At 41.6% G+C, this 27,083-nt stretch overlaps 1 protein-coding gene across 3 annotated transcripts; it reads right to left on the bottom strand.

Annotated features, from left to right (window-relative positions):
* Positions 1-27,083, bottom strand: TRA2B (transformer 2 beta homolog). 3 transcript variants are annotated; one of them, XM_044001892.1, is made up of 9 exons: positions 26,890-27,082; positions 10,171-10,304; positions 8,882-9,044; positions 7,878-8,066; positions 6,085-6,200; positions 4,736-4,819; positions 2,866-2,925; positions 1,870-1,943; positions 1-989 (listed from the first exon to the last, which is right to left on the bottom strand). In XM_044001892.1, the coding sequence occupies exons 1-9, from the start codon at positions 26,923-26,925 to the stop codon at positions 979-981; spliced, it is 867 nt and encodes a 288-aa protein (XP_043857827.1). In that variant the 5' UTR covers positions 26,926-27,082; the 3' UTR covers positions 1-978. The 3 variants fall into 3 exon arrangements, with proteins under 3 accessions (XP_043857827.1, XP_043857829.1, XP_043857828.1); XM_044001894.1 differs by lacking the exon at positions 2,866-2,925 and having other exon boundaries at positions 26,890-27,083; XM_044001893.1 differs by lacking the exon at positions 1-989 and having other exon boundaries at positions 1,862-1,943; positions 26,890-27,083.

The raw sequence follows: 27,083 nt of genomic DNA, 5'->3' as shown, positions 1-27,083 counted from the left end.
AAGTGTCACCAACTTGTTATCTTTTTAATTAACAGTTTATTTAAACACAGTTCTCCAAACAGTCGAGTGAATCAGGCCTCCTTTGGTAAGCAAAAGGATCTCTCAAAATAGTTTTTGAAATTTAACAAAGTCTTCCATTCACTCCTCCAACTGCTGACGCGTTCCTTTCTCCCATCCTTTATGAAGCACCCATTTTTACTGTAATCTAAAGCCAGAAAATTAAGATTACATTTGTGGTGGAACGTGCTGTTAACTCACTGAAAGCTGAAAGCTCAACATCACCACCTCCAGGACAGTCTGTGAGGAAGAGGGGCCTTCTGCCAGGCCTCCACTGTCCTCACTTGCTATTTGCACAGATTACATAAAGGCTTGACAAACAACATTCAGACAAGCAGTAAGCAATTGCTGGATAGAAATACCTTTAGTTCTAATACTAGTAATACAGAGTTACACAGTATTATAATCGTAACACTCAGTTGTAGATATATTAAGTACGGTGCTCTCTAAATGGCAAGGGGTGAAAGGGTATCTGACTTTATTTTCCACAGACTAATTTGAAAATTCAGTTTTTCTAAGCATTGATGTGGTGAAAAGAAAAGTAGAAATCAAACGGTTTATTGTTGGTTTACCATTTGGAGGCATTTTACATAAATGTCAAATCTTCAGGTTACCCTGGATTCAGTAGAAAAACCTTTTAAATGAAGTTTTTGTACAATAGAAACTTCTCAGCAGTCAAAATTTAGACTGTAAAAAAATACATGCAAAACATACTTCTCTGAAAACACTTAACTTTGAACAAAGCACCAAACTACACAAATGCAGAATGAAAACAGCATTTCAACTCCACCAAAAGTAGTCTTCATAAAAGGTGTAAAAGTCACCTATTCACTAGGCACTGTTCACTTTTAAACAGGAGACAATAAAAAAATATTGTCAACAAAACCAAATTCCATTTCAGAAATCCACCGTCTTCACGCTTTAATAACGACCTGCTCCAAACAAACACACAGAAAGAGAAAGAAGTAAAAATATTAATGTTTTGATTCATTAAATAAGTCTAGACTTAGAACCCAGGCCGCTTTCCCACTAGGTTTTTTCCTAATGTTTTCTTATTTTCCAGTCAGATGTAAAGATAGCTTTCAAAATGTTTTTATAAGAGTTTGAGGTCCAATCCCGCCCCCTCCTTTCCCCTTCCCTATGACAGGAAGCAATCTGATATACTTCCCAATAGTTTTGACTGACACGATATAAACTCAGGAAATTAAACTCTTTCTCAGATTTCCCCAGGAACACGCCAGACCGGGGATACTAGCTTTCTAAAGATGGTCTGGGATCGAGAAGACCAATGTTCTATGTCTCTTGCAACCACTGGCTCTGCATTATTTTCATTCTATTGCTTCAATAACTGCCACCTGCCTCATGAGGGGCCTGGTGCTTCTTTCACCTCCCCCCAAATCACATAATACTTTTAAGGCAAAAAATGGCATGTGGTATGTAAATGCTGTGCTGAGAAACAATCGACACCAATCAATTATACACTGAAGTTATGGGGTTTTGGATCTAATGACTAATGAATATTGAAATAAATGATAGTTGAAAAGTTTTATCTGAAAGAATCAAGCAAAACCCCAACTATACTGGCATCTGCTAAAACATTATCATTTAAATGTGTACTCTTAAAACAGGCTGTCAAACATACAACTAATAGATAGCCCAGTGGTCCGCTTTGGCTTCCAACTGGAGAGGTTTTAACTTTTTCTAGTTGGGAAAAGACAAGGGGAAAAACTGCTAAGCGGCAAGATCCGGAGACACTGAGGAAGGCCCACCAGTCTTTGTTAGGCAAAAGCAAATCAAACGTTCTTCACTTACGAGGTGAATAAGATCGAGACCGAGACCGTGACCTGTAACCTCCTCGGCTGTAATATGGGGATGGCGATCGCCTCCTGTAAACAAATGAGAAGTGAGTCAATCCTTAACACAAACTGTTACCTAGATTAGTCTGGGAGTAGACTTGAGCACTGACAGTTTATGAAACCAATCCAACTATGGAGTGCTTCCATGAACTTGCTTGCTCTCCTTGATCCTGGGGCTCAGGTTCGGTTCAGAGCAGTGTGCCCCCACCCCTTGGGGACATACAATTCCCTACTCCAAATGTGATTGAAGAGACTCACCAGAAGGGCTTTGCCGTTTATATCATCCCTGTCTAGGCATGGTCCCAATTGTAATAAAAGGTTTGGTCTAGATCTCAAATGAGCTACCTGCAAGCTGGACCCTGACAAGCAGCACTGACACCCTTACCTCAGTAACTCAGCAGCACATCCAATTCTCCCAAGAAAAATGAGGGCCGAGGGCAGTATGGAGAGACACTATCTGTTAAGCCATTTTACCCCTTTCTTCTTTTCCCAAAGCAAGCCTTTGACCTACTAAGAGGTGCATGTGGGAGGTTGGGATGTGTAGAAGTTTAAAATATCTCCAAGAATTACATCCAGCTTGAATTTCAAAGTTGGGAAGGAGGTGCCAATGACAGGGAACTACAGAAAATGCCCACAAGGGTGTGCATAGGGGAATGGAGATCAAAGCTGTTCTAAACATGCCACTTTTATCTAGCCAATGATTTAGTCCCTTGTGATTTCACACCACATTTTAAAGAACCCCTTTTCAACACCTAGTTAACTCCTTGGCATAGGCTGAACAATGTCCAATAACCCTAATATATGGCATATCTTCATTCAGCCTCGACACATATTCTTACACAGCATTTTCTAGCTTACAATTGGGCGAGATCAATATGATGTGGAGAACCCCTTGGTCTGACCCAGCTTGGCATTGAGCCCTGCAGCAACACTAAGACCTCGCCTAGCATACCTGTAAATCTGATCCCTGTCTTGGGCAGCTCTCCACCCTCCTCCTCCTCCACCTCCTCCTCTGTGAAGACACAAGCAAAATACTTTTTTGCAGTTTGGTTTATTGAGTTATAAATGTATTAGATGACATTCAACAACACACACAGAATCACAGCATCACAGCACCAGACCTCAGTGGCCATCTAGTTCAACCGGGAGCCCAACAAGCATCTCCTCTACCGCCACCAGCCACATCAGCCTGGGCTGGACCTCCCCAGCACCCCGCTCCCTCTGCTTTGGGAGAGCCCTCATTGTTTGCAAGGGATTCCTCATATCAAGCCTCAACGAGCTTCTTGGCCACGTTCACCCACTGCTCCTGGACCAGGGCCATCAGGATGAGCCTAATCACTTTTCCACATGACGAGTCCTTTGAAAATCCTTGATGACAGCAATCATTGTCACCCCTAAGTCACAGCTTTTCCATGCTAGTTATGTCAAAGCATAAATTAAGAAGCTGATCCATCCTTCAAGAGTTACAAATGCTGGGAAGCAAAGGGTTGGCTCCCTGGTAGCTACAACGAAGTATCACCCCTTACATTTCAAACTAAATCATATTAAGCTACCAATGCTCCTTGGATATTCACCCATGCCTTAAGGTGCTTATAAATGAACTGCTAACAATACAGCCCAGCACTCACCCTCCCAAACCAAGCCTGTTTTAAGTTAAGATCCAATGATATTAATAGAGAAACCCTTAGAATGGAAATGTTTGGAAGATTCAACCAGCTTCTAAAGCTCAAAACTGAATGTGTATTATTAAGTAGGGTCGGGTGTGTTTGTGTGTACCCCCAAACTATCTGACAATGTGGGGCTCCTGGGCTCTCCAGGCCCAGTTCATCCTTTGTTCCCCATTTCATCTTTTCTCTCCCCAGCCCAATTCCTTCACTTCAATCTCTGTCCAAGAAGAACGCTTTCCATTTGAATTCTTCCAAGATTGTTTCTCTTTCAAAATAAGCTGGAGGTCAGACCAGGCACCTTGGGCTTTTCTGTCCAGGGATTTCTGAGGGAGGATCCTCAGCCCTACTGAACAAGTTTATAAAGACAACCCCTGGCTTTCCCAAAGCTTCACTCAGTGAAAGGCGCACCAACAAGTATTCCCAGAATGTGGCCTTAGGGGCTAGTTTGGGGGTGGTAACAACACAGTATTATGGCTTCTCTTTTATCAAGAGAATAAATAAGCTTCCTTCCTCTCTCCAGTCCTTGGGGCCAGGGACAGAACAGGCACAGGGAACATACGAGAACACACCAGGCTAGTCCAAACGGCCCATGGAGTTTTGAGGGCTTCTGCCCATTAATAGCTAATGTTCATCACGCACTCCAAGGACTCAGTTTGACCTGTCCATTTATATCTTCTGGTTGAGGAATTTAAATAATGTAAAATTATTGCATGTTCCTCGGCTGAGTTTACCTGGTGTTTAAACAGATTTAAAAAACCATTTGTGCCACAAGATACCTAGGACCACATGACAGGAATGCCAATGCCTGTGCCAAGGAGTTAATCAATGGACATACCACCTTGGAGCCTAGATGAAATCTGTGATCCTGGATTTCTTAAAAACCAGAACAGATAACTTGTCTGATAAAGGCAGCACGGTTTACTCAAGTGCAGGCAAATTAAATAACTACAAAGTTCTCAAAGTTCCTGGAACCTGGGAGAAGTGCAGTTAGATTTCAAATATGGTGCCCCAAAGCTATTTATACCAAAGTAACTTTGTTAAAATGATTTTTATGTGAACAGGCAAGTCTATCCAAGAATCATCATTGATAAACCAAACCAAAGGTTGTAACCTTCCCCAATACCAGAGAGAGACCTGAACATTAAGACTTCTTACCTGTAGGATCTGCTGTAATAGTCACGATCATCATAGCCTCGATCGTACCCTCGATCATAGTAATCACGACGGCGGGAGCTGCCACTGCGCATGATACCAAACAAAGTTAAGCGCCAGATGTTAAATCAAAAAGCTTCTCCACTTCATACCTGGCTGACCCCACACAAAGGCAAACACATTTTGATCAGAGTGAAACCTTATGTAGAAATGGTAGCAAACCAATCTGGAAGTTTTAATGGGGGTGGGGGGTGGTGGTGGTGGTGCGCAGCTGCGTGCCGAAGGAAGGGGAAGAGATAGGATCCCCCTGAAACTACAGGTTTAACACTTGTTCAATCATGTCTACTCTGTGACCCCATTTAGGGTTTTCTTGCCAAAAATACTGGACTGGTTTGTCATTTCCTTCTCCAACTCATTTGACAGATGAAAAAACAGGCAAACAAGGTAGGTGACTTGCCCAGGGTCACATAGCTAGGAAGTGTCTGAGGCTGGATTTGAACTCTGGTCTTCCTGACTCCAGTCTGGACACTATTCACTGTGCTACCTAGCTGCCCCCCGTTTAACATTATTTCCTGGCAAAACCTGAGAACTACTAAAGAAGGGATGACTCACTTTACATTTAGAAAAGGTAATATTAATATTAATCATTTGGCTGGCTGAGCAGAGCTTCATTAAGAACAAATCATGCCATAGCCTTACTGAGGAGGTAGCACGGTTTTGTTTTGTTTTGTTTTTTTGGGTGGGGCAATGAGGGTTAAGTGACTTGCCCAGGGTCACACAGCTAGTAAGGGTCAAGTGTCTGAGGCCAGATTTGAACTCAGGTCCTCCTGAATCCAGGGCCGGTGCTTTATCACTGAGCCATCTAGCTGCCAGAGGTAGCAGTTTTAATGGGATTCTGACTGCATGGGCTACACCTAGAGTAGCAACCAGCCAACCCACCCAGACCTCAGTTTCAATAAGCAGTTCCATGACTTGACAACTGTCACAGAGGCATCAGCAATCTCCCCAGCCCTAAAGCCAGACCCCCTGATCCATTACGGCACCAGCTGATATTGCTGAAATCCAACCCTATCCTCCCGACAACTTCATACCAAGTGGTTTTCATATCCTTCAAATGACTAGGCCTTGGTCTGAGTATAGCCTCAATATGGCTATCTGCATCTGGCTTAAAGGGCAATTCTATTGGCTGACGCTGGACCCTTGTAAGAGGTTTCTGAAGCAGTTAACACAGAAGAGCGGCCCGCTGGAAGGCTCCAGGGGGAGTACAGACAGCGGGAGTACCCTCAGCCCAAACCAGAATCCCCTTTTCCTCCCCCAATACGTTTCTAGACAATGCGCCAAAGATGACTCACTAAGTAGGTCTTCCCATGTAGATTCCAGGGGTTGGGGTGTGGGGTCTTTTTGTTATAGAAAAATCCACTCGGATCCTTCGCCCATCCAGCTCCATTCCATTGGCACGCTCTTTAGCCTTCAAAATGAAAACAAGGGAAATGAGCTGTTTAGCATCCTGGCCCAAGCTCCTGAGGGCAGGCTCTATAAAGCTGAAAATGTTTTCAATTCAGATGATCACTCCTTGGGACCTGGGATTTCATCAAGAGGGAATTCTCAGTCCACAAATGCAGCTGTAACAGAGAATTGCCTAGGGGGTGGGGTCCTGCCCAGGTTAAAAGGCCAGCCCAGAATTAAGGTCATAGTTCAAAGGTTTCGCCTGACACATTCTTATGAACCCAGAAATTATGTCTAATAAAAAAATTAATAATATTCATCACAGTTCACTCTAACACATTATTAGAGCATTTACAAAAATGCTCAGTGTTCTGTCCAAGGTCATACAGCTAATCACTGGGAAAGCTGAAACCCAAATCTAGAAGCAGCAGCACAATACACATCAACCAATTAAAGGAATAGAGCCTGGTAAATAATGTATCCAAGTATGGGGACTAAAATTTCTTTGTGGTCCCCAGCATCTGGCATGAGAACGCATAGAACCATTATCATTTAGATGGCCAGTGAGGAACTACCAAGAGGCTGCCTCCTTGCTCACATGTTAAAATGTTCCCAAATGCTCTCGACCGTATACATATATGTGTACGCACACAGTACACTTACCTACCCACCCACCCCAGGAATAAGAAACCCATTTAAAAACATCTCTTAATTACAACCTACAACACACCCTGGGTCCATCTCAAACCACACCCACAGTAGAAAATACTTTCCATGTTCAAGACCAGACCTTCCAAATCTCATTTCCCTGAACTGTAAACAACGATCCTAATCTGTTTCTTCAGGAAAGGACATGAAAGAAACCCCTACCCTGAAAGCCTTCTCAGTCAATCCCCTGGCAGGCTTGGGAATAAGAAAGACTTGTTCCCATTGAATGAAAAATGAACGACTCACCATGAGGCCCTCAGAGGCCATCTTTATATATGACCAAAATGAGGCTGACTCCTGGTTTTTTAAAAAATTCACCTGGCCCTTAAATACAACCCAAAAGTTGTGAAGCCCAGCCTTAGTTCTAAGAATATGATTGTTTCGGTCAGCTTTGAGTGGTTTCTTGGATTAGAAATGATACGGGAAACTTAACTGACAAATGGTGTTGTTTTAAACAAAGTGGACTAGAGAAAATGTTACAACATGGTTAGGTTTGAAGGCAATCCACAAAAGCCAAGTTAAACAAACAAACAAAACTTTTTGTGATAAATGTGCTCCAGATACCCAATCTGACACAGGGTCAGTAATAGGTTCTAGTCTCGGCTCTGCCCAGGACATACACTTTGGGACTCTAATATGTAAAATGGTGGTGGGAGTTCTCTCCTAAATTACCAGTCATTCTGGCTGAGAGTTAAGTGACTTGCCCAAGGTCACACAAATAGTGCCGTGTCTCTGAGGCCAAATTTGAACTCAGGTCCTCCTGAATCCAGGGCCGGTGCTTTATCCACTGCGCCACTTACCTGTCCCTTGATTCATTTTTAATGGCTTTCAAATGTTTGTTTTCCTTCTCATCTCTTAACCAAATCTGTTTCATTTTCAGGTACCTTAGTTTCATTTCTGAAAACTGTTGCTGCTTTCAGCAATTCCCAACTGTTACCAACAATCTCCAGCCCCATAAGTCCTGTTGCAACTCTAGGAGGCAGCCACTTACCTCCTTGGCATCATCCACGTTCTCAAAGTAGACAAAGGCAAAGCCCCGGGAACGCCGGGACTGCTGGTCATACACAATGGACACATCTGCAATCGGGCCATATTTGGAAAATACTTCTCGGAGATCCCTCTCTGTCGTGTATAGACTCAATCCAAACACCCCGAGACAGCAGTTGGGATCAGGATTGGCCTATAATTAAAAAGAAAAGGACTTAAAACAGTTTTGAAAAGATTCAAGTTTCTTAAAGAAAAGCACAACGACAACAGAAGGTCTCAGTTCTCCTAATGGAACCTTTTAACTGGTGCTAAAGCCCTTCCCAAACATGCCGGTTTAAGGAGACAACAAATAATTACGATCATCATCAATACGAATCAATTACATGATTACTGAACAGTTAATTAGAATTATTATCATTAAGATTTGAATAATTTTAAACATATCTGAATGGCCCCAAATCATGGAACGGAGATGGAATAATCACGTGCATATGCGAAATCCCATGAGATGCTTGTGTTCTCAAAGCAAAGAAACTGACCTTTCAGGGAATGCCTTCTGTCAAGTGGCACTTTAGTCTGTCACACATACTAAACTAGCTTCCTTTCAGCTGACTGCAGCAGAGCAAAAATGTGGGACGTCAAAATCACAGCCCCAAGCCCACCGTTCTGAACATTAAAGCCTTAACCAATGTGTACTTAAACATAATTTTATGGTTTAATATTTGCTGAGTACCCCAAAACACTGATACCCAGTCATCATAACCTAAAGCAATCACTTTACAAATAGCCATGAAAACACCAAAGACAAGTTTATAATTCTCCAAACACAAAACATTCTCTACTTTCGTAGCCAATCCATTATTTGCTCTATGGACCAATGGCAAATAACTGCTCATGAAAACAAATGAGCGGGGAAAAAGATCCAACACCAAAAAACCAAGAACAGCTGCTAAAATGCAATTTTAGGTAGTCTACAACTGAACAATGAAACTGGTTAGCTTTTCTTACTCGATTCCCCACGTGACGCCTGCGGGTAGACATTGGAGAGTGACTGTGGCTATGTCGCCTTCGGTAATCCCGACTGTATGATCTGCTTCGGGATCGTCTGTGGGAGCGGGAGCGAGAACGTGATCTAGTATAATGTCTCCGAGAACTTCTTCTGGATCTCGATCTACAGGACAAATTATTCATGGTTACCATCATTCAAGACTGATGTCCACACCTGCCTTCCCCCACAAACGAGGCAGAGCAAGCAGGTGTCTTTGTGGAGTCAGTCTTGGAAGGGGATAGAACAAAGCCAAATAGTACACAAGAGACAATGTCTAAAACAGGAGGGTGATGGAGTGATAGATGATCAATGAGATAGCTTTTAAGCAGGGCAGTAAAAGCAATTGAAGGGTTTGGTGAAAGATTTGATACTCATGCACAAGGAATTATCTGGCACTCATATACAAGGTCTGCAGAGCAACGAGTAAAGCTAAGAAAGATGGTTAGGCAATTTTAATAAATGTTTCGTAGACATGTAGCAGTGAGGGTCTGTATTGGTTAATAACAGGAATACTAAGGAGGCAGTGCAGAGACAGGGAATACTAGACCTTCAGGGGTCAGCAGGGTCAAATGACAGCACAGGTGGTCACTAGCAGCTAGTGAATAGTTTAAATAGTTATGGGAGATTAGGAGGGACAGAACAGATTCCAAGGGTATGAGAAAATGAACTAAATGTATCCTAAAAGAGACATGATTTTTTAAAATTTAGAGGTGAACAGGATGACATGATACAGCTTCTAAGTAAGGGTCAAATGCTTTTAAAAATGTAGGCAAAAGGAAGGAAAGCTTAGAGGCCATCAAAGCAGATTGAGGACTGAGGATCAGAAGTTCTGTGACTTGCTCAAGGTCACAAAGGTAGTGGCAAAGCAAGGATTTGAACCTAGGGCATTCAGATGTTCGCACTGTCTACTATGACACACTATCTCTGAAAGCAGAGACTCAATCTCAGACTGAAGATGACTGACCAGCCTAGCTAAGGAGAACAAAACAGCTATCTGGTGGGAAGGAGCATAAATTACTACTGAAAAGCTTTGCCACTGGTAAAACAGAACCTCAGGCAAAATTTGGGGTGAGAACATGCCTGGAAGGTACTTTCGGACGAAGCCAGCTTTCTGAAGAGTGGGTGGCATGCAATTAAGTTCTAAAAAGCACAAAACCATCATTTTCTTTCTCCAGTGACTGACTCAGCAGCCTCTGCCCCAGCTCCCAGCCTCCCTTTAGAAACCTTCTCAAACGCAGGGCCCACTTACCGAGACTCAGACCTGGACCTTGACTTGGATCTGGAGCGCCGGGAATCTTCCTTGGACCGTGACCTGGCAGGGGTGTGCCTTGCGGATTTCCCAGATCCATGGGCACTCCCACTTCTGGAAGCGGAACGGGATTCCTAAGTGCAGATTGGTCAAGTTTAATTTGTGCCCTTTCTTGGCCATCGCAATCTAAACAACCTGCAGTGAAACAGTATGGCAGACTGACCCCCTTGCCCTTCCAAAGAGGTTACAGAGAAACACCTGTTCAATGGATAACTAGGTTTTGAAATCATCTATTTAACATTAATATTGTCCATCTAGGGGTGAGTACGTTGTCCCATCAACCCCGTTCTGTTTCACCTGGATGCAACTGTGACCAGAGCTTGTCTAAGCCTTCCATTGGAAGGGGCACTGAATGGGGTTGGAGGGAAGAGAATCAAAGCAAGAGTAATATGCAAAATCAAAAGGTTTTTTAAAAAAGAAGTTTTTGGGGGCAGTTTCCCAGACAGGGGCCAGGTCAAATCAAGGAAAGAAAGGAGGTGCCCTATACCCTCTTCAAGTCAAAACAATCTGGGTAGATTGGTCTGGGTCAGAAAATCTCACAGAAAATTGGTGGAACTTGGAATTTATTTTTGCTCTCCTTATTTAGAGGAATCTGAGAAACCTCAACCAAGTCTAAGAAACCAAAGGGGACAATACAAATTTACTACATCTGTCAGAGAGAAAGACTGGCACATCCTTCCGTGGTAGATTGTAATGTCTCCAAGAAAGAAGCCCACACTAGTGGAGCTGGTCAGGCCTGGCACTACCCATGGTGGCAGGCCTGTTACCAAAGACAGCAGAGCATATAGTCCAGAGGCCCTGGGGATAGGGTTTTACTTCAAGAAGAAATGTCAAGAGCCTAAGGACCAACAAGCCCCACTGCCATCAAGATGACCAAGGAAGAACTGAAACAGGAGTGCAGTCATGATCAGATAAAGCTGCGGCTGATGAACCAGAATAAGCTGGTCCATCCAATCAGAGCCTGGCGTGGAGCAAAAAGACAAAGATGAGACAAGAGGCAGATGGAATTGATTCTATAACCAGCCAGTGTAATGAGCCTTCATTATCAGAGAGCTAGACCAATAGCACAGTGAAGGAGAGCCACTCGCTAAGATATCAGTTCATGGGTTGACTCAGTTAACTGAGGGACCAGAGGAAACTACATCACAGTAGACTCAATAGGGGAAAAGCCTAGTACACTAGCATCCCACATGGTAGGGCAAGACAGAGCTCGAAGGAATTTAGGAATCACAGCTCCCTGCCCATTGAAAAGACAAGAAAATCCAGAGGTGAATCAAGAGATCATAAAGGCTGTTAAGTAAGCCATGTATATATATTCAAACCTACATCTTCTACCTTCCAATCCAGGTTACTACCCACAAGGATGGGATGCTTGTTAATGGACAAAGTCTAGCTGACATTTTTGCAGTTAAAGAAACCTGCACCTTACTCTTAACACAGGCAAGAGATGGAAGGAAACCCTTAGATGGTGGAGGCACAACAGAGGTAACCACAGAACAGCCCTCCCTAACAATACTGGGAGAGGAACCATAACTACTTCTGGTCATTTTGGGGTTCTCAGAAGTGGAAGGTATCTTAAGTTAAAAGGTTTGAGGACACGATTCAAAAGAGAAACAACCTATTGACAATTACAGTCCAGAGAATCTTAGACTAAAACTCTCCAGTCTGCTACCTACTCCAGGGGAGGCTATAGTTAAGAAAAAGAAAATTAAGAACTGATATGGAATTTCCCCTAAAAACTAAAAGGCTTTAATTTGTTTTCAAAATGCTTACCTCACAATTAGGATGTGGATCTCAGCAACATTAATCCCATTTTACAGATAAATGCATAAGGGAGTTGCTCATGGTCACACAAGCACCAGAACTAGAATCTGCATTTTCCACCATATGACAAGGCCTCTAAAAAGCCATGTTTGGAAAGAGAAAACCAAGAGAGATAAAAAGTATCACATGAGAAAAAAGATGGCATGATAGCGAATAGAAAAATACAGAACCACTTAACTCCTATTTTGCTTTAAATTTCTCAAAAGAGAATGACTTTCAAATTGGAAATGTTTACCAGAGGGGAACTGAAGCCCAAGATTTTCCATATTCTCTCTCTCCCTCTCAATCTCATACACACCACAACACAACAGACCCCCACACACCTCACTCTCTCTCTGGAAAGTGCCATATCTGCCCAGGCTCCTACATAAAAAGATAAATTCAGAGCTAGAGAAAGAGGGACCTCAGAGATGATAATGATCTGAGTCCAGGGCTTCATCTCCTTTTTTGTGTCCTGGACATCTTTGGCAGTCCACAGTCTGGTGAAGCCTAGGGAGCCATTTTCAAGGTTTTCAGATTCAAATACACAGATTACAAAGGAAGCCAAACAATGCAATAGTTATCTAAACAACAAGTTCACAGAACCGCTTTCTTAGTTCAACTTCATGTTTCATAAGGAAATCGAGGCCAAGAGAGATTAAGTGACTGTAGCAAGGCCCCATAGGTAGGTATGTAATCTTGCTCAGATCTTGGGTACCTTTCTAACAGGCCACACTATCCTTTTTCCTATGGTAACTAGGGAAAGAAAACCCAAAGCCCTTACAAAAATGACCACCCAGTACTCCCAGATAAGCAGATATCCTGTTTTGCTTTATAGTGGGGGAAAATGCAGTTTCATAAAATAGACCAATAAACGATGTTGATCCTAGAATGGAACCGGAGATTCGGATTGAGTCCCAGTTATGGCCGAGATCCAAGTCCTGTTCTCCCGACCAATTACAGTGCATTTGATAAATGAAGGGATAGACCGAATGTTTAAAGTCTCTTTTTAAATAGCATTCTATGGGTCTGGCTGAACCAACCAACCAACCTTTTTTCTTTTTTGGCTATCTATTGTCAAGGATGAGTATTTAACTTTGGCAAGCCTTCTAAAAATAAGCCACTCATAATATTCTGGTGTACCAGGAGAAATAAGTGAATTTAAGTTATCTCTAGCTGAACAACTATAGTAAAAAATAATAAACCTACAGCAAGGTCTTTAATATGGCATACCCAGATCCTCAAGGTGTCTTTGAACTTGGAAAGGGGAAAAAAATGAGATTTATTTTCTTTTTCAAAATTTGAGATTTCCACTAGCCATTAACTTAAACTTAGCATTTCTTTAAAAATATAATCCTCAGGGGGCAGCTAGGTGGTGCAGTGGATAGAGCACCAGTCCTGGAGTCAGGAGTACCTGAGTTCAAATCCAGTCTCAGACACTTAACACTTACTAGCTGTGTGACCCTGGGCAAGTTACTTAACCCCAAATGCTTCACTTAAAAAAAAAATATATATATATATATAAAAACAAATCATTTAATTTAAATAATTAAAATCACACACACACACACACACAAATAAATAAAAAATCCTCAAATGGCTTAGTAGGCTTCACCAAACTGCAAAGAAGAATCTGTCCCGTGAAGCCAACATCTAGAAGTTGGCCTAGTGATGATCTCCATCCCTGGCAGGAATCGATGAAATTTAGTAGGGAATGAAGGGAGGATCCCATACTTAAGAACATAGAAGAGAGAATACATGCCAAATGCCTATGCCAGCCATTCATGATAGAGAGACCTAAGGCTTCAACTGCCTCCAAGCTCAGCACATCAAGAATTGAAAACAAAAACCCAAACTGCAGACAGTTGGAAGTACAGGTAAGCTGAAGGCAGGTGGTAGAAATCCCACTGTAAGCTGTACTGCCCGAACCTCACCTGACGGTCTATCGGTATTACCATTGTAAGAGATGACAAACAGCCCAGTTAGCCAAGTATAGGGGGCCCAGAAACCTCTCCAAAGGGAATGGCTCAGCTTGCCTTTGCATAAAGTTGCCTTGCAAAAACAGGAGGTAGCGCCTGATAATTACTGAATGACATGGGACATACAATCTGGGAAAGATACTTTAGAGGGACCTAGAAGACCTTTTGGAGCAGCTCCAGAAGGAAGAACCAGGGCTAATGGAAAAAGGGTTCAAAAATGGATAAGAGGATGAGGCAAGGTGCAGTTCCTGTCACTAAGTATTTAAGCAGACAAAAAAACCAACAAACATCTATATGGGATGCTAATAAAAGAAATTATTCTTTTATTTGGTGGGTTAAATGCAACATTTATATCTCAGTGTTAAAAAAAGGACTGATGTTCTGTTTAGAGCCACTTCTGAGACAAGAGCCTGCCACCCAAGGATGGCAGCAGCTTCAGGGGAATCCAATGTTCTGCCAGACCAATTCGGTTCCTACAGGAGTCAAGACATTATAAGGGGACTCAGGTTTGGGATGAAAAGCAAGAGAATAAGTGAAGATATTTCAGTCATGGGAATGTCCAGGTGAAGTTTCCTACTAGGACACCTGCTCCCTCCAAAATGAAATGTTCCTAAGCAGGGTTAGAAGTAGCAAGGCCTGCTACATCGAAACTCCCTATAGCCACTGTAGTTTTGAAAAACTGTGCCTTTCAGATTTGTGAAACAGCAAATCCAAGGCTATTTGGGAGATTGGTATTTATAGAATCTGTTACCCGAAGGAAAGTCATTAGAAAGCAAGCAGAATGATGGGCCTGGCTAGTTCCTGTTTGTTATCCATTTTATACTGAATGGAAACAGGAACCTGTATATCAGAATAAAATTACTTGAGAAAACTGCTTGTAACCTGTATTAAGGATGTAAGGTATACAGAAGGAGATATTTACTAGGGGACAAAAAAAATCCAACACCACAGGCCTTGGCTTTGGGCCAACTAATGAAAACACTAGAAAACATAGGATGTAAACACCTCATACTAAGATTTGAGAATAAGGATCCAACCAAGGAAATTTGAGAAGGAAAGAAAAGAGCTTTTCTGATATAGACCCAACAAGACCTGTCATCTCAACAAATGAAGTTGAGGAACTCAAATGATGTGAACTGCCACTAAATCACTCAGCATTTTCAAAATCTCAAGGATGCCAATATGAATGATTTATCTGACAGAGGCCAATGAGAACAGATTTAAATATTGGATGAGCTGAGGACAGGAAATTTAACAAGGGAGAAAATGGAAAGAATCATGGATTTCCCTTAGTCTCTCACTACTGGGGGAAAAAAAAATCCCCTAACAGGCTGGGATGCACTCGATCAAGCTTGGCCCTAAACACTCAAAAAGGGGGAAGGGGAAGAATAAAGAGAAAGATTTTGACCAAGTCATTAGACAACCAGAAACAATACTGTTCATCTCTAGCAGCAACTAAAACAATTGTAGAGGGCTTAATGAAGCTTCTTAAATTTGGGTTTCCTCATAGTGTATGGATAAAAGGACACCCAGTAGTGCTCTTTCCTAAGGGAGCAATACCAAGGGCATTCTCAAAATTGTGAACAGAAAGGAGATGATGAAGTCCAAGAAAACAGCCTTTCCTCAGAAGAGACAAAAAGGCATTATGGTATGTCAGAGTGACAGATTTCACTGATAGCAAGAAGGTACAATGTTATACCTCCCTCTAAGTGCAAAGGTTCTTAGAATAGTTCCTAAATAATGGAAAAATAAGAACCAAAGACATAGAATTATGTTCTAGCTAAGGTCACACAAAGTGTCCTGGGAAAAGTTGCACATATCTTTTGAAAACCCTAGAGGGGAAAATATTAGTACCATTCCACCCCCAAGGAAGGGTAAAGTACAAGGAATCTGACACTGAAACAAGGTTTAAATTCTAACCCTGGCAAGTTTGGTAAAAGCCTGACCCCAGTCCCTACAGACAGGTATATACTTATATTAATACCATTTGAAATAGCTTTTCTGGGGAAATCAGGAACATCCTGGCCAAATTCACAATAAAGATGCCAGGCACCACACTGTCCCCACAAAGCCACATAACTCCAAAGTGGCAAAAATCTAAAACCAAAACTATCTCCAGAGGCATGAGATGCTGAATGGGATAACTACTCTCAGCTTCCAGCAACCCCATGCCTTTTCTTTGTTATTAGTTCCAGAATTGATGATGATGATCTAAGACTGTGTGGACTATAGAGGAATTGCCATTACTAAGTCAGAATTCTAGCTAATGACCTAAGTTTTTGTCTCAAGTCACATAATGGGGACTGGCATGGAGTAAGTCCCAGTGGCCAAGACCCCCAATTTTTCATACCCCCTCCAAAGGAGCCTGTACAAACATACTATTTTCCAAGCTCTTTTAAGTACTAACTACATTTACTGAATGGAATGAGAGGATTTGGTGATGATGCATATGGGTAACAGTCATTTTAAAACTAGATAAGAGACATTTGGGGACATGTTAATGTAAAGTCTAGCCTAGAAGGTACAGATTACAGAATAAACTAAGAAATCATACTTAGGTCACACAGCAAAGAGTAGAAAAATAGCACCAATTCAGGAGAAAGGCCATACACAGAGGAGAAATCCCCTAAACAAAATGTGTGTTCTTGGAACCAGTATTGTGTTGCTGTACATTTACACTTGTCTCACCTTCAAAGAGACCTAACTAAAAATAAACCACATTTAAGATAGCCAAGGACTCCTGAATGCCAGATCTTTGAGCAACTGAAGCCCTATCTTTCAAGGAGTAGCCTTAATGGTCCCAGATTATGAGACCTTATACAGCCACAACTGATTACGAAATAGTAGGGCTTACATATATTGCAACATAGGGAGGGAGACACCCCATTACTTTCCTGCTCAGGATTTGTGAGTCCTGAGAAGGAAATACTCAACATATGATCTTTGGCAACAGGCCATAGAGAATGCTGGAGGGGACAATTTTTTACTTTGTTCAGAAAATACAGAGATGGTTCAACACTATGAAAAACTCCCTAGGCACAAGCCATAAATTTTAAAGAAATTTGCCATGCAGTGAACTATAAGTTCTCTGGAACCAAAATTATTTTAGCTATCTTTTTTTTAGATAAGGGCTGATAATTACAGATTTGGGGGCTGGGGGAAGGATAAGGAAAGTTAAAATGGAGAGCTACTTGAATTTTTCTTAGGGAAAATTATCCCCATGCCCTTCCCAAGAGGATAGGAAAACATCTGTTAGGCAGGCACTCGGGGTATATATAGTGTCTGCAATCTCCAATGGAGAACAACAAGTTATTTGTTCCACCTAACTGAAGTTTTAACCTTCTGACTACTGCAAAACCCCGACTTGAGAATGAAAAACAGGGCTTTTTAGACAAATTTCCCCAGATGGGTTGGGGCAAAGGAGAGGGACAAGGAAGAGCTGGGGAAACCCATAAGCTGCACCAGCCAAGCCAAGCTGTGGCTGGATACTAGATCAGATCAGATACCTATATTCTATAAAATTTAGCATTTAAGGTGATGGTGGGATGATTAAAGTCATAGCAAAATGAATGTGGACACCGAGTAGGTACTAACACCTCATGATTAAGTTCCTGTCTACTTGAGTATTCCCTGGCTCCTTCCTCACTAAGGGCTGAGGATGACGGTGAGGACGAGCAGGGAACTTTCAAGGTTATACTTTGTTGTTCAGGTGTGGTGACCGTATACAGGAGATAGACTTAAGAAATTTCAAAGAGAACTGTGCATGACATTCAGAAATCAGGTCTGTGAAGGGTGATGCTAATTTGGTTGGTAAGATAAAAGTAATTTGGAAAGACAAGAAAGTAACGAGACCACCAAAATACTGATGCAAAGGGAATACAACAGATCATAAGGAGCAAAAGGGAGCTTATTCTTAGTTTATGAAAATTTTGGTGGTTTCCCTACAATTCAACTTTGGCTAAAACTAAAAAGAAAAATAAACTCCACAAGTAGTTTTGACTTTAAAAGTGCCCGAGTGTGGTGGTAGCAGCAATCACCTTCCCCACTCCTGAAGTCCCAGAGCCCGGGTCCTCAAAGGTCTGGGGGAGGGAAACTGGGGTCAATGGCAAGGGAGGGGGAGGACAAAGCCCCTTCCTGGCCTGGGCATTCCACTAGCAATAGTACCAGAGCTCACACCTCCATCACTGGTCAGGGCAGTTGGCATTAAAGCTGCCCGATCAAAAATGCTCCCCCTGGTGGAGGCAGGCTGGGCCGTGCTCAGCCTCTCCCTGGGCCGCAGACCACGCATGCACGCTTAGCAAAATATACACAGGGACACAGAAACAGACTAGTGAGTACTTAGCGTAGTGCTTTCTCATTCCAGATTACTTCTTAGCTTAACTTCACTTTTATTTCTTTTCTTCATTCTTCCGTTTCAAATTCTGACTTCTTTCATCTTCCCCACTTCACACAAACTGCTCAATATTCTATAAGTGGGACTTCTGGTCTGATAATTAGCATGCATTCTTTTTTTTTCAAATTTCAGCTTCACTTATTCCTGAGCTTCAAATAATTCTCATTTATAAAACTTGTCAAATGACGACTTCCGCATTTTCCTTCTTCAACATTAACCTTAATAGAAAAAGAACAGGATGAAGAATATTTTAAAACTCCAGGATAAAATCTAGTGCCAAAACTGAAACTAGAAAAAAAAGCTTTTTTTTTTTTGGTTTGGACTTTTAAGAACTAGAATATGCAGTTCAAAAAAACTGACACATCAAGTTTTCAGCTGGTTCTAAAGTTGTCAACTCTCAGGCTGTACTGCTAATAAAGTTACTTATCCCTATATTGAACATGAAGTACACAACTGAACATTTGCTGTTCACTAACATTTAAAGTCCTATGTCAAAAGGCTCTATTAAGCAGTCTCTTGTCAGTGACATTCTGAATACAAAAATGCAGGAATGAAAAGTCTAATTCATTTGTACATCTGATGACAACTTTTAGGGCTGCTCAAGTAATTCACATTTATTGTGATCTGAACTATTTAATATTCATTTAAATTCATACATTTTGCACTGAATATTTAAGGACTTCAGTTAAAGGAATCAAATGATATCACTGCTTCTGAATAATCGGGACATTACTGTTTAACCCACCCCTGAAAAGTTCTAATTTTAATTTTGTTGGCTAACCATTAAAAAAAGTATTTCCTCAAAACAAAAACAGTAAACTGGTCTGATCAATTACACTACATGTTCTGTTAGAACAGAACTAAAAATAGCCAAGAGGGGCGGGGGTGGGTTTAAATCTAAAGACTTGTTTTACGTTAACTATTATATATGAACAGCCATAAAGAGCAGAGCAAACCTGAATCCAACAATAGTTATTTCAAAAAATTCATTCTAAAGATTAAAACAAACCCCCCCAACAGTTTCAAAGAAACCTAAAAAATGGCCATTTCCCCATAAACATTTACTATTAAGTTATTTTTAAAAGGCACTGAAAATATAAAAGTGGAAAATTAATCAAACTAAATTGGCAACCATAGGGGGAAAGTTATCTTCCAAATTTAGGTGAATCAATTATGACTTAAAATATTAATTCACTCTCTGGCATATTGGGACTATAATTTAGATAGCACCACCAAATGATGCCAACATCATGAAAATGTGCAACCTTAGCATTAGTTGAGTTAAAAGACAAATGAGCTAGAAAGCTCTTATGTGTCATGTCATCTAAGTTTATCTGAAAAATATTACCTACACTACTCAAAAAAACCCTATTATTAATGCCCATCATAGAGAGACATGTTTCATGGATTAAGATACAAGCAATAAAAAATATTTCTGCACTTTTGAGTTTCAAAATTTCCTCAAACCAGTTTATGGCATTTTAGTTTTAGTCTAGGATAACTTTAAATATGTTTTATTTATGTGATAGATTCACCTTTTGTGAAACAAACTACAAGTAACTGTTTTAGAAGAGCTGACAGAAAAATGGGGAAGGTGGTTCATTTGCAGAATCCCAACCGTAATCATGGAATCAGAAGGCCCAAGCGCGTTTCCTCTTTAGCGCCTGATTGATGGAGTGGGCACAGAGATAGGGAAAAGATCAGGAATGCAAGTCTTCTGGATGGCACTTCACCATGTGTGTCTACATAAAGCACTAATAACATTTTCAACTTATGACACCTCAAATCTTAATTTTTACAGTCTGTAGCAGCTGCTTATACCCAACTCCATACAACCAACTGTAGCAATTTATACCAAGTTGACTGTAGGCTCATAGCCTATCCTGCTTACTGCTCATCTGCTTAATGCCTATAAGAAACATGTTTAGTGGGATAAGTAGGTAAGTCTGTGCCACTAATACAATTTTTAAAAAGGAAAAGTTTATTGCCACACATGGCTTTTTTTTGACCCACTGGCATGCTCAAGTCCACAAAGCTAGAAATTTGTAAGGCAATTTAAAACTGATTTTCAAGTGGGTAAAGAAGGAAAAATGAATGGCTATAGTAATAGCAAGTTGTCCTAAAATTGAAATCTTAAAAATAATTGGTTCTCTGTAAACAGTATTAATATTCTCTTGGAGGCTCCCATGGATAGAAAATAAGACTCTAAAAAGCTAAGCTCTCTTCTCCACTCAAGTCTTTCTGTGATGTCCCATTGTGTACGGCGGCCCGATAGCTAGGCTAGCAGAGCAATAGCTCTGGCAAGGTCCTACACCAAGTTGAAAGGTTTCTGATGAAGTGAAAAGAGGCTAACTAGACTGGCCACAAATTGATCAATTGTTGGGCCATAGCAACTCTTTCAAGTAGTTGGTTTCATTCAGTCAGTGGAGGGAGTACCCACTCCAACTACATTCCCAGATTCTTGGAAATATGGAAATAAACACTGAGCCAACAAACTAACCCAATGGTCACAAGCAGAGATGTTATTTTTGTGACCCTGCTTGCCAAACAAAACAAAAAACCCTCTCCCAAACCCACTCTGCAGACTGGCACAGTATCACAAACTTTAAGTTTATATCTTAAAGTATTCAACATTTCGCAGAAATAGCAACCACCCTTTACATAAAATCATCTACAGAACTACCACATTTGGACATAGCTGCTCAAATTTATGTAGAAGATACTGTAACCTTACACTAGAAATACACTGAAGCTAAATTGCTAAAGCTGCAATAATCAGTAAACAATACTTTGTTATATATACTGAATTTAAAACAACCTATTTTGAGGAACCAAATTTGCCACAGTAAAGAGGTTAATTACAAAGAACTTTAAATTTGAAAACAGCAGAGACTAAGCTATGACAAAAATGAATAAATGACAAACCACATCAAGATGATCTAAACAGGGCAGATGAAAAGATTTACACCAAATTTCCTGAAATAACACAATTCTGTCACCAAAACTTAAAGGGTGACATAATATCAGGTTTTGTTTCTTTCATTAAAAGGATGAGAATCACGTTTTCATGGAAATCTTTGCAACTATAACAGCTCTCTTCTCTTCATTCAGCAATACCACTCCCACTGAGGAACACTTCTCTGTATTTGGAGAGTAGGCACCAAGGTGTCACGAAATATACCCACCCTAAGGCCTTCCCTTCCATCTTTGACAAAGATGGCAGATAGTTACTTACCTTGTCATTTGTCATTTTCACTTATTTCAGTTAAAGTGTCAGACTTCATTTCCAGACTGAGCGAGACCAGAAGAATTTATCACTGGTTGTCCAGGTTCTTTATGATGGTTTTTTAAAAAAGAAACTTCTTTCAACCAGGATGTTTCTTCAGCACTGTACTACATGCTGTTATTTAATAATCTACCCTGAATTGTGGTGTCAGGCATCAGAAAAATGACAATACCATTTCCTATGTGGCTGACATTTTTTGAACCTTTATACAACATCTTAAAAATAGGGATGAAGTGCTATGCTTTTGAGAATAGAAAGTGCTGGAACTAAAGAATTGTTAACATTGGAAAAGACAGAAGGGCAAAAATTTAACATCAATAAGCCTGGAGAGAAGAGTGGAGAAATGTATTTGAAGGGTTATTACAGTGAGATAACATCTCTAGTGGGAGAACAAAGCAAGAAAATTGAGTTTTCAATCTTCTACATTTGATTCATCATAAGGAAGACTCATGAGGCTGGAAATCCTATTAGTTTGTGCAGGGTCAATTTCACCTGAACTATATGGTAGTTTCTTCATAACAATCTGAGGCAGAGAAATGAGAGAGCAGCTACGGGCTTATATTGAGAGCTGCCTACATTGGCTTTGTCCACACTGACCCTCTGCTGCCAAGTATTCCTGGCTAAAACATTTCCTGTTGTTTCTGGATTCATCTGCAGCTGGCTACAAGTACAGAGACTAGAGTGGTAATCAATCTAGTAACGGTGAGAAGGGTAGACAGTGACCCAACAACTATATCGCTAACATAGATAGCCATTCTAATTCTTCTCCTCCCTCACATTCACTTCCTGAATTCCGCCCAACTAATTTGTTCCTGCCAATCCTTTCCCTGTCTGTATCTTCATTCCTATTTTCTTATTTCCTCCCAACTTTCTCTTATAGCTTAACAAGATGTTAACAGAGGCACTCATTTTTTTTCTCCCAAGAATCACCCCATGCAAGATAACAGAAATCTTGCTAAATATTTCATCTAAAGAACCAAACTGTAGCCTGACTGGTTTAGAACCTTAAGAGAAGTGAATCAAAACTTACATACCTTGTCAAGTTCAAGAAGAAAGAAAATAAAAGCAATACAAATATTAAGTATAGTGGGTCAGTAATATGGGTTATTAAAAAAAGGAGGGGGAATTTTGGAAATGATTAGAAAATATTAAGCAAACTGTTTAAGAACCATAAACCATTCAATTAACATTCATCTAAAAAACACCCCCTCCAACCTGATCAATTTGACTCACCAAAAAATATCAGAGGATTCAAAAGAAAAAGTATTTAGCCAATAAACCTTTTGAGGAATGAAGTCTTTCTCCCCCAATCCATGCATAGTTAGCCTAATATTGTCAACTGGTTCTGTTGACTTAAAAGTTGGAGAAGTCCATCCATAATAGCTGACATTACAGTGACTGACACAGGGCTGGGTCATCACACACACGATTCATGTTGTTTGGGGCCCAACTGAGGAGTGTACCCTAAACCATGATATGAAAACAGTGCATCGGATGGTTCTTCTGGGGTGAGGTCAGACACTGCAGGCCCTTCCTTTCCCTTGGGGTAGAAACCTATTTTTTTAAAAAAATTTTAAACAGTGGTTTTGTGTTGGTTTCTCAGGCTTTTGAGAAGATGCTACATGAACTGAGGCTAGGTAGGAAGAAAACCTTTTTGTAGGTAAGTAGCTTTACTACTTTTCTCAGTCATTTGGCATGTAGCTCCAAATACAATAAACCTTTTGCTACCTGACCTCAGTTATTTCTCTCCTTTTTCATGAAGTGAGAACTCAGTAGTGGTCTTTAAATTCAGTAGTGATTTTTAAAGTTCCCTAGGAACTTAAAGATTTATTAAGCTCCCTTTGGGAAACCAATGTCCTAGACAATCTATTTGTGTTTAACACCATTCATTTATTTTGGGGATTGCCAAATTCCTGAGAAGACTTAATTTGGGGGGGAGAACTGCAGTTATCTGGAGGGAAAAGTGTTCTCAATATTTTTACAGGCCCCTCAGGATTGATCACAGGCTCAGATTAGATTAGAACTAGAAGGGAAAGATCTTTCTGTAGGTGTCTTGTAGTCCAAACACCTCATTTTCCAATTGAGTGAACAGAGACTTAGTGGCTTCTCAACTCACATAGGCCCAATGGGGAGGAAATGTGAACCTCCATCCTCCAAATCCTGAAAGGGAATCTGCAATTCTATTCTAATTCGGATCTCCAGCAAAGAACTTAATTGAACACTAGAAGGACCAGAATATAAGAATACCCTTTAAGGACCAAGGGTCAACAAGTGCTAACAGTGCATTTTTATCTAAGGCAAAGAACAGAGGATGAACATTTTAATATCAAAGTAAAATTATAAATCTCAATTGACATGCCAGGTCTTCCTTGTGTAAACATACACAGAGCTATATCTTATTAGGCCTGAATACTTAGATTTCAGTTTGGTTTTGACCCACCAGATCTTTGGTCACGAGAAAAAAAAAAAAGTTGTGAGATGGTAATTTCACATGAATTATATGTGAAGCACAACAACCATGCTCTACTCACTTGTACTAGTCAAAACCTTTTTTTTCCTGAGCAAATTTTCTTTAAGTAGAGTTTCAATTTAAAGGTCACTGGGTAGGTTTATATAATCCCCAAACTTAAAAAGATTGGTGGGGCAAAAAAATATTTTAAGCAACAATCCCTTTGAACTACTAGGTCTACATAGAATGTAGATAAGTCGATATGGGACAAATCGAACAAGTTAGTATGTTATTTTCTTTCTATACCCAATATAATGACTGGTCTGCTAACAATAGCAGCTAGTTACTGGCAGCCAACTAGAGTCAATCATAGATACTCAAGAGTTCACAAACTTATTTAACAATTTGGCACAAAATCCCACCAATATTTATCTTATTTCCTATGGGAAAAACTTCCAGTGAAAAACATCAGTTGAGTTCTACTGGTTCACAACAGACTGATCAACTTTGCCAAATGTTTAACATATTCAGAGTAGTCACAGTGATATAGTCGAGTTGAAAAACATACAAAAGGGTCTGGAGCCAGATGATCTGGCGTCAAGTTCCAGGCCTATGACACTCTTTCCTTTATTTATAAAATGTGGAGATTGGACTACATGACTCCTAAGGTCTCTTCCAAGAAAGTAAGCTTGAAAGCATTTTTTTTTTTTGGGTTTTGCATTTGTACCCCCCACCATCTAGCATAGTGCCTGAAATGTACTAAAGGCATATTGATTGAAATTAAGGTCCTAGGATATCATCACTTTAAAAGTTAAGGTCTCCTTACCCCAAAGTGGAAAGGCTAACAAGAATCCTAAGCCTATTGTTTTAACTCAAAATCTTACACAAAACAGAAGTTACTTTTCTACCCTAGAATTAGGCCTGGGTTACTGTGATGTAAATTGGTATTCTTCACTCAAGAAGTAAACAAAACTACCCTTTTGGGGGGAAGGGGTGTGTGTTTTGGGGTTGAATTACTACCTATGAGTTTTAGATTAAAACTTATTTCTAAAGCATGGTGTATGCATAGCCTTGTCACCTATGCTAACAAAGTGTGTGTGTGTGGGGGGGAGAAAGACATGGTTCTGATTAGGAGCAATTCTGAAGATACCATAACCATAGTGTAACCTCCTGCCCCTGAAACACTTCCATGGGGCATGTTCTTTGCAACTAACTGGGCAAAGGACTTAGTTGGTGATGGCTTGCTAATGGAAAAAGATCTTGCAAAGGTGGCAATTGAAGCAATTTCTGCCCTGATACTAACAACTAAATCCTCAATGAAAACCCAGTGAGTGACATAGCTAGTCAAAGATTAACCCCATTTACAGATGTCCAAAGTTAATGTCTTGATGATCCATCCTGTAGCTACTATCAAAACTCACTTTCACCTGGAATTTAGTGCAGGGCCATTAGGTTAGACATAGAAGGGCTCTGTAAAATCCCCAATTACAAATAAAAACGTGGACAGAAAAGGGTCATATATCTGCAACGTTAAGGTGCCATGGACAGAGTTCAAACTTCTGCATGTTGTGACAAATCTGTCAGGGTATTTGAGGTGTAAAGTCGTCTTACTGTTAAGAAATATTTTTATACCTATTTGACTTTCAAGTTTGTCTCCTGTGAGTGGGTAATTAACAGACAAAAAATACTTTTACAGAAAGTCAGTCATGGAGCATCCAAGTTAAAGGAAGGGGGAAAGAAGGGCCCCAGCAGCTGCAATAAAACAGGGCCCTATGGCTTGTCTTCAGATACCCCGATATGATCGACAGTAATCTCCACTCTTTCCCCCAGGTTGGAGGACTTTTGACGCTTCGGGGAAAGTACAATTCGGGGGGCAGCCAGTGCATCCCCAGTGGGGTTCCTAGGTATTCTTTTCCCTCTCGCTGCGAGGGAGCCTGGAACAAGACAAGAATGTCTCTAGATCTGGTAACCAGTCATCCTCCTCTTATCCCAGAGCTAACGACGGCAGTGTGAGGAGGGCTCGATTTGGAATCAGAGACTGGACGCAAAGAGGGGTCAGTTATCAACCAGTCCAACGGCCTCGAGGTAGACGGACGGGAAAAGGAGGCGTCGAAAGCCTCCCTCCCCCCTCCCCCTTTGGAACCGCGTTCCTTAGCTCAGGTTTCAGGAAGAGGCAGAGGCACGATTCGAACCCCTCTCTCCCGACTCCAAACCCAGCACCGCCTCCCCACAGTGCCCTGCTCGCCAGGGGATTTGAGTTCAAAGGTCCCCCTCCACCCCACTTCTCACTGGGGGGCCCGGAGGCCAGTCACTTGTTTGATTCCGCTTCCTCCACTGTCAAGCATTTAAGCGCCCACTGTGAGCCAAGCGCTGGGAACAGAAAGCCAGGGAAAGCCTAAAGGAGGCCCTGCCCTCGAGGAGCTCACAGTCTAACGGGGGCCCGGCCCTCCAACGCCCCCCGCGTCCTCCCGCAGCGGCCTTCACATCCGGAGCCTCGCCGGCCCCTCTTCCGGGATCAGTTTCTTCCTCCGCCACCCCCCTCCCGCCCCCAGCCCGGCCGCCATTTTGTGCCCTTGGCGGCGGCGGCGCGGGGCCCAAGATGGCTGCGGGGAGAAACCAGACACCCCCCCCCCCCCCGCTCGGCCGCCCCTCCCCCTGCCCCGGCCCCGGCTCGCGCCTGCCGCCATCTTTAACGGCCTCCCCCAACGGCTGCGCCCGCCCGCCCTCCCGCCCCGCCGCCTCCACGTACCCGCTCGCCGTAGTTCTGCTCGCCGCTGTCGCTCATGGTGCCTGCCGCTGGGCTGCCTCGCTGCCCCGTCCCGCCGCCGGATCCGCCTCAGCTGTCGCTGTAACCGCTGCCGCCTCAGCCGCTCGCCGCCGCCGTCTCGACCGCTGCAGACTGACCTCCCGCCACAGCCTCCGCGTCCCGCTCTGCCTGCGCCG

The sequence above is a fragment of the Dromiciops gliroides genome, chromosome 4, assembly GCF_019393635.1.
Source record: "Dromiciops gliroides isolate mDroGli1 chromosome 4, mDroGli1.pri, whole genome shotgun sequence".
Taxonomy (NCBI): Eukaryota; Metazoa; Chordata; class Mammalia; order Microbiotheria; family Microbiotheriidae; genus Dromiciops; species Dromiciops gliroides.
The sequence above is the reverse complement of the archived record's forward strand: the minus strand, read 5'-3'. Positions and strand labels throughout refer to the sequence as shown.

Bases quoted from the DNA above. Each gene is read 5' to 3' on its own strand.
- TRA2B (XM_044001892.1), bottom strand. From the start codon at position 26,925: ATGAGCGACAGCGGCGAGCAGAACTACGGCGAGCGG. The intron at 8,067-8,881 runs GTAAGAAAAGCT...TTTTAATTATAG, and splicing joins GGCGTCACGTGGGGAATCGA to GCCAATCCTGATCCCAACTG. The intron at 2,926-4,735 runs GTAAGAAGTCTT...GTGTCTTCACAG, and splicing joins TATTACAGCAGATCCTACAG to AGGAGGAGGTGGAGGAGGAG.